Source organism: Pelodiscus sinensis, chromosome 16 (genome assembly GCF_049634645.1).
Source record: "Pelodiscus sinensis isolate JC-2024 chromosome 16, ASM4963464v1, whole genome shotgun sequence".
Classification (NCBI taxonomy): Eukaryota; Metazoa; Chordata; order Testudines; family Trionychidae; genus Pelodiscus; species Pelodiscus sinensis.
In genome coordinates this window covers 15144209-15159417 of record NC_134726.1, presented here as the reverse complement: position 1 = coordinate 15159417, position 15209 = coordinate 15144209, and the positions used below count along the sequence as shown (strand labels likewise).

General features: G+C 45.8%; 1 protein-coding gene across 3 annotated transcripts in view; it reads right to left on the bottom strand.

The window, feature by feature from the left end:
• Positions 1-15209, bottom strand: part of PARN (poly(A)-specific ribonuclease) — a 196220-nt gene that overhangs the window by 125994 nt on the left and 55017 nt on the right. For all 3 annotated transcript variants that reach the window (XR_012896124.1, XM_025190140.2, XM_006134132.4), the window contains exon 19: positions 6580-6635. Coding sequence is in view for 2 of the 3 variants with exons in the window: in XM_025190140.2 (XP_025045925.1) it covers positions 6580-6635 (56 nt within the window). In the remaining variant the exon portion in view is untranslated. The remainder of the gene's footprint in view (positions 1-6579; positions 6636-15209) is intronic.

The following is a 15209-nucleotide window of genomic DNA, read 5'->3' as shown; positions in this document are numbered from 1 at the left end:
GCAGTCCCCGGGTTACGTACAAGATAGGGACTGTAGGTTTGTGCTTAAGTTGAATCTGTATGTAAGTCGGAACTGGCCTCCAGATTCAGCCGCTGCTGAAACTGATCAGCAGCTGATTCCAGGAAGCCCCAGGGCAGGGGCTTCCTGTAGTCAGCCACTGGTCAGTTTCAGCAGCGGCTGACTTGGGGACGCCTGGGGCAGAGCAGCTGGGGTGCTGCTGGGTTGGTCCAGTAGCGCCGCCGCTCCTTGGCGCTACTGGACCAACCCAGCAGCACCCCAGCTGCTCTGCCCCAGGTTTCCTGATTCAGCCGCTGCTGAAACTGATCAGGTGCTGCCGGGTTGGTCCAGTAGCACCAAGGAGCGGTGCTGCAGAACCAACAGGCAGCGCCCCACCTGCTCTACCACAGGCCCGGGGCTTTTCTCCATGTGTCCCTGGTCTGCTGGGGGGGGGGGGGGGGGGCGCCACTAGCTGCGCCCCACCCCCCAGCAGACCAGGGACACGGGGAGCTAAGCCGCAGTGGCGGCGGAGTCCCGCGCCTCCCCGGCTTTGCCAGAGCAAAGCCTCAGAGGCACGGGACCCCTCGCCTCCCCGGCTTTGCTCCAGGTGTCCCTGGTCTGCTGGGGACCGTCTCCAGCAGACCCAGGGACACCTGGAGCAAAGCCGGGGAGACGGAGGGGTCCCGCGCCTCTGAGGCTTTGCTCTCGCAAAGCCTCAGAGGCGTGGGACTCCGCTGCCGCTGCCGCTTTGCTCCCGGTGCCTCTGGTCTGCTGGGGACCGTCTCCAGCAGACCAGGGACACCAGGAGCAAAGCGGCAGCGGAGTCCCGCGCCTCTGAGGCTTTGCCAGAGCAAGGCCTCAGAGGCGCGGGACCCCTCCGTCTCCCCAGCTTTGCTCCAGGTGTCCCTGGTCTGCTGGAGACGGTCCCCAGCAGACCAGGGGCACCCCGAGCAGCTTTTCTCGCCCCGGAGGTCGAGGTGGCAGGACCGCTGCGCTCTGGGCGGTCCCGCTGCCTGTGAGTTCCAGGGCAAGAAAGCCCCGTTTGTAAGTGCGGATCCGACATAAGTCAGATCCGCGTAACTCGGGGACTGCCTGTGGATATTACAGGAGATTAATTTTCATATAGCAAAGTATTGTTAAATCCCAGAATAAAGCCAGTCTACCCACCAAAGGTTGCCACAACACTGAAGTATAAGGCCAGATCCTCCAGTCAGTCAGTTTATTTCCTCTGAAAGGATCTAACTGCCTTCTGCACTAGAGAGTAGGTGCATCTACACAGCAGCTGGCTGATGCAATTCCCAATGCAAGTAGACATATACATCCTAGCTCTAATCACACTAGAGTACTAAAAATGACATTGCAGCAGTGGCAGTCAAGTGGTAGCCTGAATACAATCCCACCTGACACTCCAGTTAAGTTCATGGGCAACTAGTTTGAATTGTTGGTTACACAATAAATCGATAAGTGGTTCTGCTAAAGGAGCTTGAGAGCCAGCAGGCAGGCACGCCGGCTCAAACCCAGCTCACACTGGATCCAAGCAGCTACGCCGCTGTGGCTCTGCGTTTAAAGGAGCCAGCATACCTGTCCACCAGCTCCTAAAGTCCTTTAAATGTAGAGCAGCAGCAGGGGTAGCTGCCAGGACCCAGCCCACCAGCTCTCAAAATACTTTAAATGTAGAGCTGTGGGAGGAGGGGGTTGTATGTTGCTGATAGCGTAAATCAGTAAGCAGCCGCTTATGGGTTAACAGTTTAACCAGCTACGCTATTACATCCCTAGACTGACCCACTATTGGTGGCACCAGAGCCATGCTGCTCTTTTTAACGTGCAAGTATGAGCAGAGTTAGAATGTGCATGTCTACTCACTTTGGGAATCATAACACTCAGCTGCTGTGCAGATACAACCTTTCTGGTCCTTTTGATCTTTTAGTCTCTTTTTTGAGGAGTAACGTTAGCTCGAATCAAGGGGTTTGGTTTGAACTAACGCGTCCCAGCGCACACTTTCACTTTCAAAACAGCTGTTGATCGGAGTAACATGCCAGCGAGATCGTGCTAATAAAGCGTGGGATACTTAAATCCCCGCTTCATTGACTATTTCGAATGCCTACATTTTCATACCTAGTTCAAACTACTTAGTTTTGTCATTAGCAACTTCACAGCTTAGTACTCAGGTGTTGTCTCTTCATGATTCTAAGAGTTTACATTGATGTTGCTTATTTTCCAACTGCCTACTATTATACTAATATGACATGTGCATACTGTAATCGTATCAATAAAGCCATACAGTAAACTATCCCAATAACTAGGTCACATACTATATTCATATATGGTGACTGATCTTCCCTACAACCCTCTCAAACTAACCTTCTCTCTGAAATACTTAATTCCCTCCAGTCAGTGAAGTTAATGATGTTGCCACTGAAAGGTTCCAAGTGACAAAAGGTTATTTTTAGTCAGAATTATTCCATGCACAGAAAAAACTATTTTAAAGAAGGAGAGATGGCTATTATCAGTAAGATTTATTTTGAGAACAAAAGCAAGTGTTTTTCTTTTGAATGATATTCTTCCAAGTCACTAAGAATATTTGTTCTTCTAAAAAACTAAAAAAGATATGAGCAATCATATCAAGCTTTCCTACGTTAAAAAAAATATACTAATTTCATGTGAAAACTAGAATTTTTAACTCTGCTACTTTTATTGTGGATTATATATTTACTACTGCTGTAGCGCATATTAAGGCTATAACAGAATTGTGTTTTCAAGTGTCTGAAGAAAGGTGTAGGGCTCCAATGGTTTTTAAAGAAAACTTTAATCAGAGAGATGAAGAATTTTTAAGCTTCTATCAAATCAAGGATCAAAAATCTTCCAATTCTTTTAACCAAATACATCAAGTCATGAAAGGTTCAGATCCCTAATGTATGCAAATATGATACAATGGCTTCCTTCAAAGTTACAACCTTGTATGAAAATGAACACAGCTACTTAATGAGCCCCTCTCCCAGAGGCTTAGAGCTGCCACACAGAGAGCTTCCTAGCTGGGGAGGAGCTTTCCCCACTAGAAGTTTCCTGCTTCAGACAAATGAACATGATGGTAGGAAAGGGGATATAAGGAGAGGGAGGGAGAAAATACATGATTGGGGTAGGTGGAGTGATTGGTTACTGTGTTACTGTTGGGGAGGTGGAGGTGGGGAGTTTGTTTATGGTGTGTTCTCCTGTACTGACTCCCACCTGCGATGCAGCTGCTGATGCCTGTAACTCTGAGAGGCAAGTTTCTACCCCAGCCAAGCTGGAGCTAGTTTAAGCAGATTGCACGGGCATACATAGGGAAAAGAAGGGGTACGTAGGTGGATGCTGACTTCTGTGCAGTGAGGTGGGGAAAAAGTGGAGTGTGCTTGGGGTGTCTTAACTTGCTCCCCTCTGGGCTGCAGGCAGCAATAGTCAGACCCTGTCTCAGTACAGCAGCCCTAGCTGGCTTGCAGACATAAGACTCTCTCCTGGGCTGCATTGGGGGGGGAGCAGATTGCGTGGGGGTAGGTCGGAGGAAGAAGAGGAGGTGGAGGAAGTAGGTGGGTGCAGGTGTCTGTGCAGTGAGGAGGTGGAGGGGAGTTTGGCATAACTTGCTTTCATCTGGGCTGCATCACATCTCAGCCCAGCAGCTCTAGCTGGGTTGCAGACATAGGACTCTCTTGAACTGAGGCAGAATGTTTGGGGTGGTGCCAAAATTTCAGATGGGTTAAAAGGTTTTAGGCTGCTCTTGAATACTGGAGGCAAAAGGCCTACCTCATGACATTTGCATGATTACATTTCAAACAAAGTTTACATTGGTGTTAATAGCTTAACGTAAGAAAGAAAAAATTCTTTTCGCAGAATTTTTTTGAGTGTTGCAGATTTCTGCAAACTCATCTAAATGATTTTTTTAAATTTTGTGTTACTAGTGAATACACAATAAATTGTTAAAACTGGAAGAACTTTACCACGAATTCAGTTTAGTTTGTTTGCCTTTTCTATTAGAGTTGGATTCCAGACAAGTATTCTGGGGCTTCTATTCTTTGAGACACACAAGATGAAAGATTCAAAACATAACATTTATCTGTTTTTATTGGTCTGTTTCACTTGCACAACATGGATGCTAAACACTCCCCAGAGAAAGTGTATAAGCCTCAGTGAATGCCTTTTATTCTCCTTTCCAGTCTCAGTAAATTCTATATTAATATCTTCTAGAGTAGGAGGACTATTTCTAGTTGAATCAGATTTGTTTAGCATCTTTAAGTAAAAACATAAAAATATGTACAGCTTTATGGCCATGTCTGATTTATTTATATGACCATTTTCAGTATGTCCCATCCTGGTGTGTTTACTAACATGAGTTATTAGAAAGGACGATAATACATGTACTCCAAGGGTAGTGTTAATTTTCTTTTTATTTCATTTCATATTAAACATTTTAAACATTGCTCCTTGTTAATTATCTCTTATTCTAAGATGAGATAACATGACGTTGGTAACTAATTGACCATTCATTATCAGTGGTAAATAGATCAATGGAGGGATGATAGGAATTACTACAGGCAGTCGCTGACTTACGCGGATCCGACTTATGTCGGATCCGCACTTACAAACGGGGCTTTTCTCACCCCGGAGCTCACGGGCGGCGGATCACCACCCGTGTCCTCCGGGGCGAGAAAAGCTTCTCCCGGTCTCCCTGGTCTGCTGGGGGGGGTCCAGCAAAGCCGCTCGACGCCCCCAGCAGACCAGGGACACCCGAGCAAAGCCGCCCAGGCGGGGGGAATACCGCTGCCTGGGCGGCTTTGCTCGTTTGCCCCGGAGCAAAGCCGCCCAGGCAGCGGGACTCCCCCCCCGGGCGGCTTTGCTCCTAACCCCCTGGTCTGCTGGGGGGGTCCAGCAAAGCCACTGGACCCCCCCAGCAGACCAGGGACACCCAAGCAAAGCCGCCGCCTGGGCGGCTTTGCTCCCGGGCAAACGAGCAAAGCCGCCCAGGCGGCGGCTTTGCTCTGGTGTCCCTGGTCTGCTGGGGGGGGGGGGGTCCAGCGGCTTTGCTGGACCCCCCCTCCCCCCAGCAGACCAGGGCGACAGGAGCAAAGCCACGGAGCACGCCCGCAGCGGGACAGCCCGGGTGCGCTTGGGCTGTCCCGCTGCGGGCGTGCTCTGCGGCTTTGCTCCTGTCCCCCTAGTCTGCTGGGGGGGGGGGGGGGGCAGCTAGTGCCCCCCCAGCAGACCAGGCTTTTCTTGCCTACCCCTGGGGTAGAGCAGCTGGGGGCTGCCGGGTTGGTCCCGCAGCGCCGCTCCAGACCAACCCGGCAGCACCCCAGCTGCTCTGCCCCAGGCGTCCCCAAGTCAGCCGCTGCTGAAACTGACAAGCGGCTGACTACAGGAAGCCCGAGGCAGAGTTGCTCTGCCCCAAGCTTCCTGAAATCAGCCGCTGATCAGTTTCAGCAGCAGCTGACTTGGGGACGCCTGGGTTTCTTAAGTTGAATCTGTAAGTAAGTCAGAACTGGCATCCAGATTCAGCCACGGTTGAAACTGATTAGTTTCAGCAGCAGCTGACGCCAGTTCTGACTTACATACAGATTCAACTTAAGTACAAACCTACAGTCCCTATCTCGTATGTAACCCGGGGACTGCCTGTATAGAGAACTTTCTGGGTGTCTGGCTGGTGAGTCTTGCCCACATGCTCAGGGTTTAGCTGATCGCCATATTTGGGGTTGGGAAGGAATTTTCCTCCAGGGTAGATTGGCAAAGGCCCTGGAGGTTTTTTGCCTTCCTCTGTAGCATGGGGTACAGACACAGCTGGAGGATTCTCTGCATCTTGGGGTCTTCAAAGTATTTGTAGGCTTCAATATCTGAGATATAGGTGAGAGGATTATTCTAGGAGGGGGTGGGTGAGATTCTGTGGCCTGCACTGTTTAGGGGGTCAGACTAGATGATCATAATGGTCCCTTCTGACCTTAAAGTCTATGAGTCTATATGGTCTTCCATACCTATGGACTTTTAAAAATATAGTTATACCTAATTTTGTGCTTGTAGTGGGACACACTGCACATCTACCGACAACCTCAATATTGGTCGTGCACACAAGAAATTTCAACCTGCTTAAAATTTAACCCATCCAAGAATGGAAAATGTTAGAGGGAACACTGTTGTTCAACCTTTACTTACTGTAAGAGATGAGACAAAAAGGCTATTTTAAGACTAGACACTTTAAGATGGGCTACTTCACTTAAGCAAACATTAAATGATATAATATGACTGAAGCTGTTATCTTCAAATATCTTAAACTTGGTGCCACAAAGAGTTCACACTGATCTAGTCAAAACCCTTCTTAAACAGTATTTACTGTGTTTTGCGAATCCTCCAAAGTAACAATGATGATTAAGTTTTGTTTTATTTTTATAAAATGGACAAGCAGTATATTAATGTTCTTTTAAAGAATTCTGAATAGAGCTCAGATGTAATTTAAATCTCAAATTCTACCCATCAGATAATACAGTCTTACATTTGCTTCTACAGAGGACATATTTAACCAGTACAGTAGCAAGATAAAGGCAAAAGGAAAACATTACTTACAGTCTGGTCCTTCCAAATTGAGATATGGTATGTCCATTACCCTCATAAGAAATAACCTGAGGCAGAAAGGAGAAGTGTCACTTGCAAAGTTACACCACACAGCTCTCTTTAAAAGACTGTAATAAAGCTTAACAACACTCTGCGGTAGCCAGGAGTAGTATTAATCACCCTAAGCAGTGTAAACTACACATACTTGCAAAGCTTTAGTTCCAATAAATTTAAAAAAAGTGAAAAACTAACAGGTTCTCCAAGTTTAACACTGGCTTTATTTTCACTGTATGAAAACATATTAATCCATTCTGGACTTCAGAGCTGTACAGGCTGAAATCTGGTTATCTTAAACTCTAAAATGTAGCTATGTTCTTTTATTTTTATTCAACTATCACACAAGCAAATCATAAATCCACTAGGAAAGTGATTTCAGATATCACAATGCTGTAACGTTGAAGTGCTCAACCTGTAAGTCATGACCACACTCTCCTGTAGTCTGCAATTGAGTGGGCTAGAAAGAGCTCACACCAGTCGTCATGTCTGATCTTGGTTTTCCTCTGAAGTTATTCTCTTCACAAGGGGAGTAACCTTCTCTTCTTTGAAGAGTGTCACAGTGAGTGCTCCGCCTTAGGTGATTATGAAGCAGCAGAGGGAGGAAGGTTGTGTGGGTTAACTGTAGATAATACAACAATGGTCCCGTAGCACCTTAGAGACAAACCAAAAAAAATATATAGATGCTATGTCTATATATTTTTGGTTAGTCTCTAAGATGTTACAGGACTATTGTTTAATTTTTTTAAATTACAGACTAATATGGCTACCCCTCAGACTTATAGATAATACAGTGCATCTGAACTGTGTGTCGGCAGGGTCTCTATGGCCTAACACTTAGTGAAAATATGTGCTGACACCCAGGTGGACAAGCCATGGATGCTACCATTGCCCAGGTTGAGTGGGCCCAGGCTGCTGTGGCTCCTAATGGAAAATGACATGTGCTAGATGTTTGCATCCAGAGATCCTTTTGGACAGTCTATTCCAAAATGGGCATGCCTGAAATCTTCCTGTGGAGACAAAGAGTCTCAGAGACCTCCAGAAAGGTCTTGTCCTTTGTAAGTAAAAGGCAATTGCCCTACAGACATGTGAAGCATGGAAAGCTACCTCCCCATTATTAGTATGAGGCTTGGGAAGAAAAGGGTTAAGTATACAGATGTTCATTACAATGGGAAGAATTTGGGGTGCAGTGGAGGAGGACCATATCTTTGTGGAAGACAACATAAGGAAGGTGCGTCATGAGGGTCCCACGCTCACCCATTCTATGTGCTGAGGTGCTGGCCACTAAAAAGGACATTTTCATAGACAGGTGTAGCAGTGAGCAAGTGGCTGATCAGGGGTTCATAGGATTTGCATGTTATTGCCCTTAGTACTAGATTTAGGTTCCAAGCAGGAGGTGGGTCCTTCACTGGCCAGAAATTTTTTTAATCCCTTAACAAGCGTTTCTATACTAGGGTGAGCAAACACAGAGTAATCTCCAGCAGGGGTAGGATGGAGTCGAGTACTTTAATTGCAGCAAGGTGCACCCTCTTAAAGCTAAGGGATAGCCCTCATGTTCTTAAGGAGAATAAGGTATTGAAGAATTTGTGAAAAGTCAGCTGATGTGGGTGAGATGCTGCTTGTCACACCAAGCGAAATGGGGCCATTTATGTAAATATACTTTTCTTGTAGATATCTGCAACTGTTGTAGACTGATCTCTTGCACTGGTGTGGTGCATGCTGCTTCGAGTGGATTTAACCAACAAGGAGCCACATTCGGAGCTGTAGGGTTGGGCACTGGGACGAAGCAGTCCTCTGTTCTCAGTGAGGAGGCAGGGAACAGGTGGAAAGCATCAAGGAAGCACCAACCTCATGTGAAGGAGGTAAGGGAATCAGGTCTATCTGGGTCAGTGGCATGCCATTAGAATCACCCTTGCTCCGTCCTGTTTAATTTTGATTATTACTTATTGCAGTAGCAGGAAGGTTGGAAATGCACACAGTTGGGGCGCAACCCACTTTATTGTGAATGTGTCCCCCAAGAAATGAGGACCAACACCTGCTCTGAAGTAATATAAGGGGAATTTGGTATTTGAGATGTTCACAAATAAGTCTACAGTGGGATACCCCCAGCGTTTGAATTCAGTATCTAGCATGCTGGAATTGAGTTTCCACTCATGGTTGAGTGCAAAAATGTCTACTGAATTTGTCAGCAACGATACTGTCTGCCCGGGAGATAGGCTGTTATTAGATGGATGCTGCATGGAATGCACCATTCCCATAGCTGAGCCACTTCTAGACACAGAAGATAAGAGCATGCTTTGCTGTAATGGTTTATGTAAAACAGCGTTGCAAGATTGTCCATCAGTATCTGTACTGTTTTGTTTTGAATCAATGGAAGAAAGTGTTGGCATGCATTACGGACTGCTCCAAGTTCAAAGAGGTTGATGTGTAGCCTGAATTCCTCTTGAAACTATCGTGCTTGTATAGAGTGGTGGGTGATATGGGCTCCCCATCCAATTAGAGATGTGTCTGTAGTAATATTCATGCACAGAGGTGTCAGATCAAAGTTACTCCTCTGCAGGAGTTGTCCTGGATCGTCCACCAGAATGACAACTCCTTTATCTTGAAAGGCATGGAGAGATGTGTATATGGTGAACATGTGGTCTGTATATTGTGCATAGCCAAGACTGTAATGGTCTTGTGCAGAGAAATGCTTGTGGGACCACAAAGATAGCTGAAGCCATATGGCTTAAGAGTTAGAGGCAATGTTTTGCTGTAACCCATGGGCTGCTCTGTACTAAGGAAATCAGAAATTTACAACCATTGTAGACTTGAAGTGGAAGTGATGCTGTCACTGATGTGTAATTTAGATGAGTGCCTAGGGACTTCAAGAGGTGAGTGGGAGCCAGAGTGCACTTCTGGAGGTTTAGCTGAACAGGGCTCTGGTGATGGTGACAGCTCCTTCTGTCTCATTGTAAATAGGGCTTTTTAGTAGACAATTGTCCAGGTATGGGAAGATGACAATTCCCATTCTGCACAGATGTGCCGCCACCACTGCTAGGACCTCGGAGAAGACTCGAGGGGCCGGGGAGAGCCTGAACAGGAGCGCACTGTATTGAACTGGTAATTGTGAAAAACTAACGTAAGGTAACATCTGTGTTCAGGGTATGTAAAAATATGAAAGCATGGGGTCTGTAGGTCCAGATTAGAAAAACCAGTCTTTTTCCAAGGCAGGGATCATAGTGGCTAGAGCCACCATCTTGAAATGTTGCATGCAAATGAACCAGTTGAGAGTGACTTCATGAGAGGAGAGGGGTCCCTGAAGAGGGATGGGTAGGGGACTAATTGAAAAGGGGATACAGTAACCAGTTCACACTATTTTTAGCACCCATCTCTCCATGGTAATTTTCTGTGCTTGATAATAAGGAGGCTAGCCTGTTCCCAAATGGTGTGGGAAACTTAAATGATGCCTTGGAAAATTTGGGGTTGTCTGACCCTCAACCAACCCTTCCGAAGGTGAGACACAAAGTTGAGAGGCCGATGACTTTCAGCCTATTGCCTTTGTCTACATAGATGCTGTCTGCACTTATAATGCCTCTGTGGCTGCGTGAATGGTGTTGGTTTGTATCTCTGGCTGAAAAATCAACCTTATTTTCTTCTCGTCACAGGCAAGTGGATTTTCAGAGTTTTAAAAGTGGATCAGGACTCTTTATAGAGTATGGAGGGAGTCATCAGTGGAATCTGTGAAACACTTTGACCCTTCAAAGGGCAAGCCTTCATCACTGGCCTGGGCCTCCCTGGAAAACCCAGACAGTTGCAGCCAACATACCCGTCACATGACACGAAGTAGAAATGGACTGAATTGCTACGTCTGCTGAATTAAGCGCAGCTTCTAGAGCATCCGAGAGATAAGCACTCCCTTGTCAATATTAGACTTAAATTGCTCACGTTTATTGTCCAGAAAGTGCTCAATAAAAAATATAATTTGCTAAAATACTTTGTGGGTGTATTGAGCCAGCAGCACTGCATAATTAGCAGTCTGCAGTTGGAGAGCAGCTGAGGAGCATGATTTTAGATGGAGAAAATCCAACGTCTTCCAATCTCTGTCGTAAGGTGTTGTTTGTGCTGCTTGTTGTTTGGCCCTCTGGTTCACAGTATCTACAACTATGGATTTTGGGATAGGATATGAAAATAAAAAATTTGTTGCCTTGTGGTGCCACATCGGACTTTTTGTCCAACCTTTTACAAGATAGAGATATAATGACCAGGATTTGACATACAGTTTTTGCCAGATCCAGGAATGTAGGGTTTATGGGCAGGGTTAACTTGGCATTGGGAGAGACATGGAGAATACCTGTTAGCCTATGTTGGTTCTACAGTAAGTTTACCACTGGGATTTCCAAGGATTCTACTACTCTTGCATACAACTCCTGAAAGGACTTAAAATCATCTCTGACATAAGGGGTGGATACCTGATGGTGTCGTCGGGTGAGAAGGAAGATATAGATATTGGTGGAGGAGATTCAGGTGTTTGTTCCCCCTCTACTATGTCAGGGTCCCCCTTAAGAACATAATGGCCATACTGGGTCAGATCAAAGGTCCATCTAGTCTAGTATCCTGTCTTCCAACAGTACCCAATGCCAGATTCCCCAGAGGGAGAGAACACAACAGATAACCATCAAGTGATCCCTTTCCTGTCATCCATTTCCAACCTCTGACAGAGACTACAGAATTCTAAAAACCCCCAAAAATTCAAAAACCACTTATCTTGTCCTTATCACAAAAAATTCAAGCACCTAGAAGCAAGGAGTTAATCAGAACGTTCAATCTTACTGTCCACATAATGTACAAATCATACCAAGTACAGAGAAGTATGGACCATGCTATAACAATCTTGTGATCCAAATTCTATCTTTATCGCTAATCTCATGTCAATGATTCTAGATAACTTACTGGTGGTTTGGTGTGGGAAAGCATCCTACATAGTGGATGGAATAAGATTACAGAAACCTTGTAAGAAAGATCAAAGTTCCTATCTGAGAGCTTCTTGAAGCAGCGCAGGAAGGACTCCTGCTCCATCTCCAGACATAACAAGCTATTCTGCCCCTCCCCCTCGCTGTACAGGCACAGAGCACACTGCATTAATCTGCTAATAGTAAGAAAAAAAACTGTGACAGGTCATGCTGGTAAGGGAGTGGCAATAGACATGAAATAAAATGTAGAATCCAAAGAAGTAAAAATAAATAAACCAAAACGTTCCATAGAACCTCTAGAGGTAGTAATTCCATACTCCCCTCTATATAGCAGTAGGGATATATTATCGACCACCTGACCAGGATAGAGACAGGGACTATGAAATGCAAAGAGAGATTAGAAAAGCTATCAAAATAAAAAACTCAGTAATAGTTGGGGATTTCAACTATCCCCATATTGACTCGGTATGCATTACCTCAGGACAGGATGCAGACATTAAATTTCTTGATACCTTAAAATGACTGCTTCTTAGAGCAGTTGTTTCTGGAACCAACAAGAGGGGAGGCAATTCTAGATTTAGTCCCAAGTGGAGCACAGGATCTGCTCCAAGTGATAAAGATAACTGGATCACTTAGAAATAGGGACCATAATGTAATAAAATTTAAAAACCCTGTGGTGGGAAAAACACCTCCGCAGCCTAACACTGTAGAATATAATTTCAGTAAGGGAAAATAAACTACCCTTCTCATTTTTTGTGTAACAGAATGTGACGGCGCGTTGGGGGTCCCCTATCTCCTGCACCCCGAAATGGCACAAACAGACCGCACCAGCCGGTGGAATAGAGGAAGTTTATTGCCTCTCCAGGATACAGCACAGCACAGATGTAATCTGGTCACAGAGCTGGGCTAGGATGCCTCAGGCCCCCTTGAGTTGGGGGGAGACTGGGCCCCTAAACTCCAGCTCCTCTCCCTAGGCTGTCTCCTCCATGCTCACAGACAGCCAGCCACCAACTCACTAACTTCCAGCCCTGCCCCCCAGCCAGGGCAGCCTTCCACCTTCCTTTGTTCCTCTCCATGGGGGGTGTCTGGCCACTGGTTCAACAAGTTTGGCATTAGCTTTGCATAATGAGGTTTTCCCTGCTGGGTCTTGCTCCAGACAGCAGGGGTCACCACAGCCCAGCAAGTACACCCACTACGTCACACAGAAATTAAAATTATAGTGACTAAAGTAAAATCCCTGCAAGCTGCATGGAAACTTTTAAAAGACACCATAATAGAAGCCCAACTTAAATGTATACCACAAATTGGAAAAAAAAAAACAGAGAACCAAAAAAGTGCCACCGTGTAAAAGAGGAAGTCAGAGATAAAAACTCATTTTTTAAAAAGTGGAAGTCAAATTAAGTATAAAAATATAATAAGTATAAATGTATTATACAAATTAAGTAGACAAATATAGTAAGACAAGCCAAAAAGGACAGCTAACCAAAAAAAAAAAGTACTTAAAAATATTTTGCTATTACATCAGAAGCAGGAATACTGCTACCAGTTGGACCCCAAACTAAATTCCGTATTGGTAACTCAATAAAAGTCAAGTGCTCACAAACTGCTCAGGCTTCCACCAGAAGTGTAGAACAGCAAGTGTTAAACAACTTCTCTGATGGCAAACACTGGAGAAAACTCTTACTATACAAGCAGCCTCAACACCAGTTAGCTAAGAATTATCCAGTTCATTCATTTACTCTTAGTAGACAGTTGTCAGTAAGTTAATTGTAGCAGATGCAAGCTTACTAAAATGCAGGAGAAAAGTTTAAACTAGAGTATTACAAATAGCTATTTAATATTAAGGCTACCCTCCCATAAATTCATTTTAAAAGCATATTTAGAAAGACAAATGGTAGCTGACAGCAATACTGAGGTGTCAAAAATTATGTATTCCCCAGAAATTCCTGAAGGCAAGAACCTGTATTCTTGAAAAAGCATTACTCTTAGAATTGAGACAGTCACACTAATATTTTTTTATAATACATTTCAAAATACAGCGTTAGTTAATATAAATCAATACAGTAAACTTCTGATAATCCGGCACCTTTAGGACCCAGGGGGTGCCGGATTATCAAACATGCCGGACTATCAGTCGTAGGGGGCTATGAGGAATCTGGGGTGGGGTGGGGGAGATGCAGGTGCAGCGCTGTGGGACCAATCCGGCAGCACCCCAGCTGCTCTGCCCCGGGCGTCCCCAAGTCAGCCGCTGCTGAAACTGACCAGCGACTGACTCAGGGAAGCCCAGGGCAGAGCAGCTCCAATTGTCCAGCTGCCTGGAGCACTTCCGGGTTCCAGGTGGTGCCAGACTATCAGGAGTGCCGGACCACTGGATGCTGGACAACTGGAGTTTTACTGTACTTGCATTTACACTTAAAATGCAGTTACATCAGCAGGAATGTGGTGCAACAAATGCTATCTGCTACACCTCTATTTTCACTTATATGCTTATAGTAGGAATGCAGAGTCAGTATCTTTTAGCCACAATTTGAAATTTCCTTGTCTGTTTCAGTGGCTTTCAGCATGGCCTATGAACATCTTGCAGGTGGGCCACGAGCTCACAGCTCACAAACACACACACACCCCTCACAGCAGAGAGCCTATGCTGGTGCTTCGGCCCCACGCCTCCCCGTGAAGTTGAAGCACTAGTGCCAGCTTCCCAATATGTAGGGAGAGGAGCCTCATAGACTGGATGCAGCTCACAGAGAGAGGAAGCTGCTCTGACTGGGGGGAAATGGCAACACAGAAAACTGCTCCCCGGGCGGCTTTCCCCACTGCTTCCATAGGCTGAAATCACAGCCAATGGGAGCAACAGGAGGCGGTGCCAGGGAACAGCAGGGGGCACAGAGACAGATAAGCATCCCTCATCCCACTCATGCCATATCCCACAATTCTACCCTGCACCTATATCCTCCCTCTGAGACCACCCCTCAGCCCGCTCCTGCACTCTCTCTCCCGCACTTCCCGGCCAGACTGTGCACCTCTACTCCCTCCTGTACCTATTTTGTCATCACAGTTGGCTGGTGCACCATGGAAAGGTCTTCACTGAGTGAGAAGGGCCATGGGCCAAAAAGTTTAAGAACCACTGGTTGATTTGAAACTTCTTCAAACAAATAGGCATGCAAGAGTGTCACCTTATAATATAAAATAAATAAGTGGCCCCTGTGCTAAATTAACTAGATTCATGTAAACATGGATAAATAGAAATTTGCTTTCACTATATAACTCAAACTTGTTTATTTCAACTTTACCAGTAGAACTCGAACTTTTTTCCTATTAAGCATTTACAGTGTATAGCTAATGCAGGAACTTAAAAAGAAATAATGTCCCCTCTATACATCCATGGCCCCCACCCAGTTGATCACAAGGCTTTCGGGGATGCCCTCACTCCACCCCTCACTCCTCCCCAGCCCCAAGAAGCCCGTGCTGACAGTACCTCCAGCACGCTGCCTGAGCTATTGGAGCTGGTGCAGTCCCGGGACTCCTCCCCCGCCCCCTCTTCCCCAGCAGAAAGGCAGCTGGGGGAAGGAAGTCCCCATGAGCACCTTTCAGGTACCAAGCTAGCTGATGGGGGGCGGGGGGGAGGAGGAAATATCA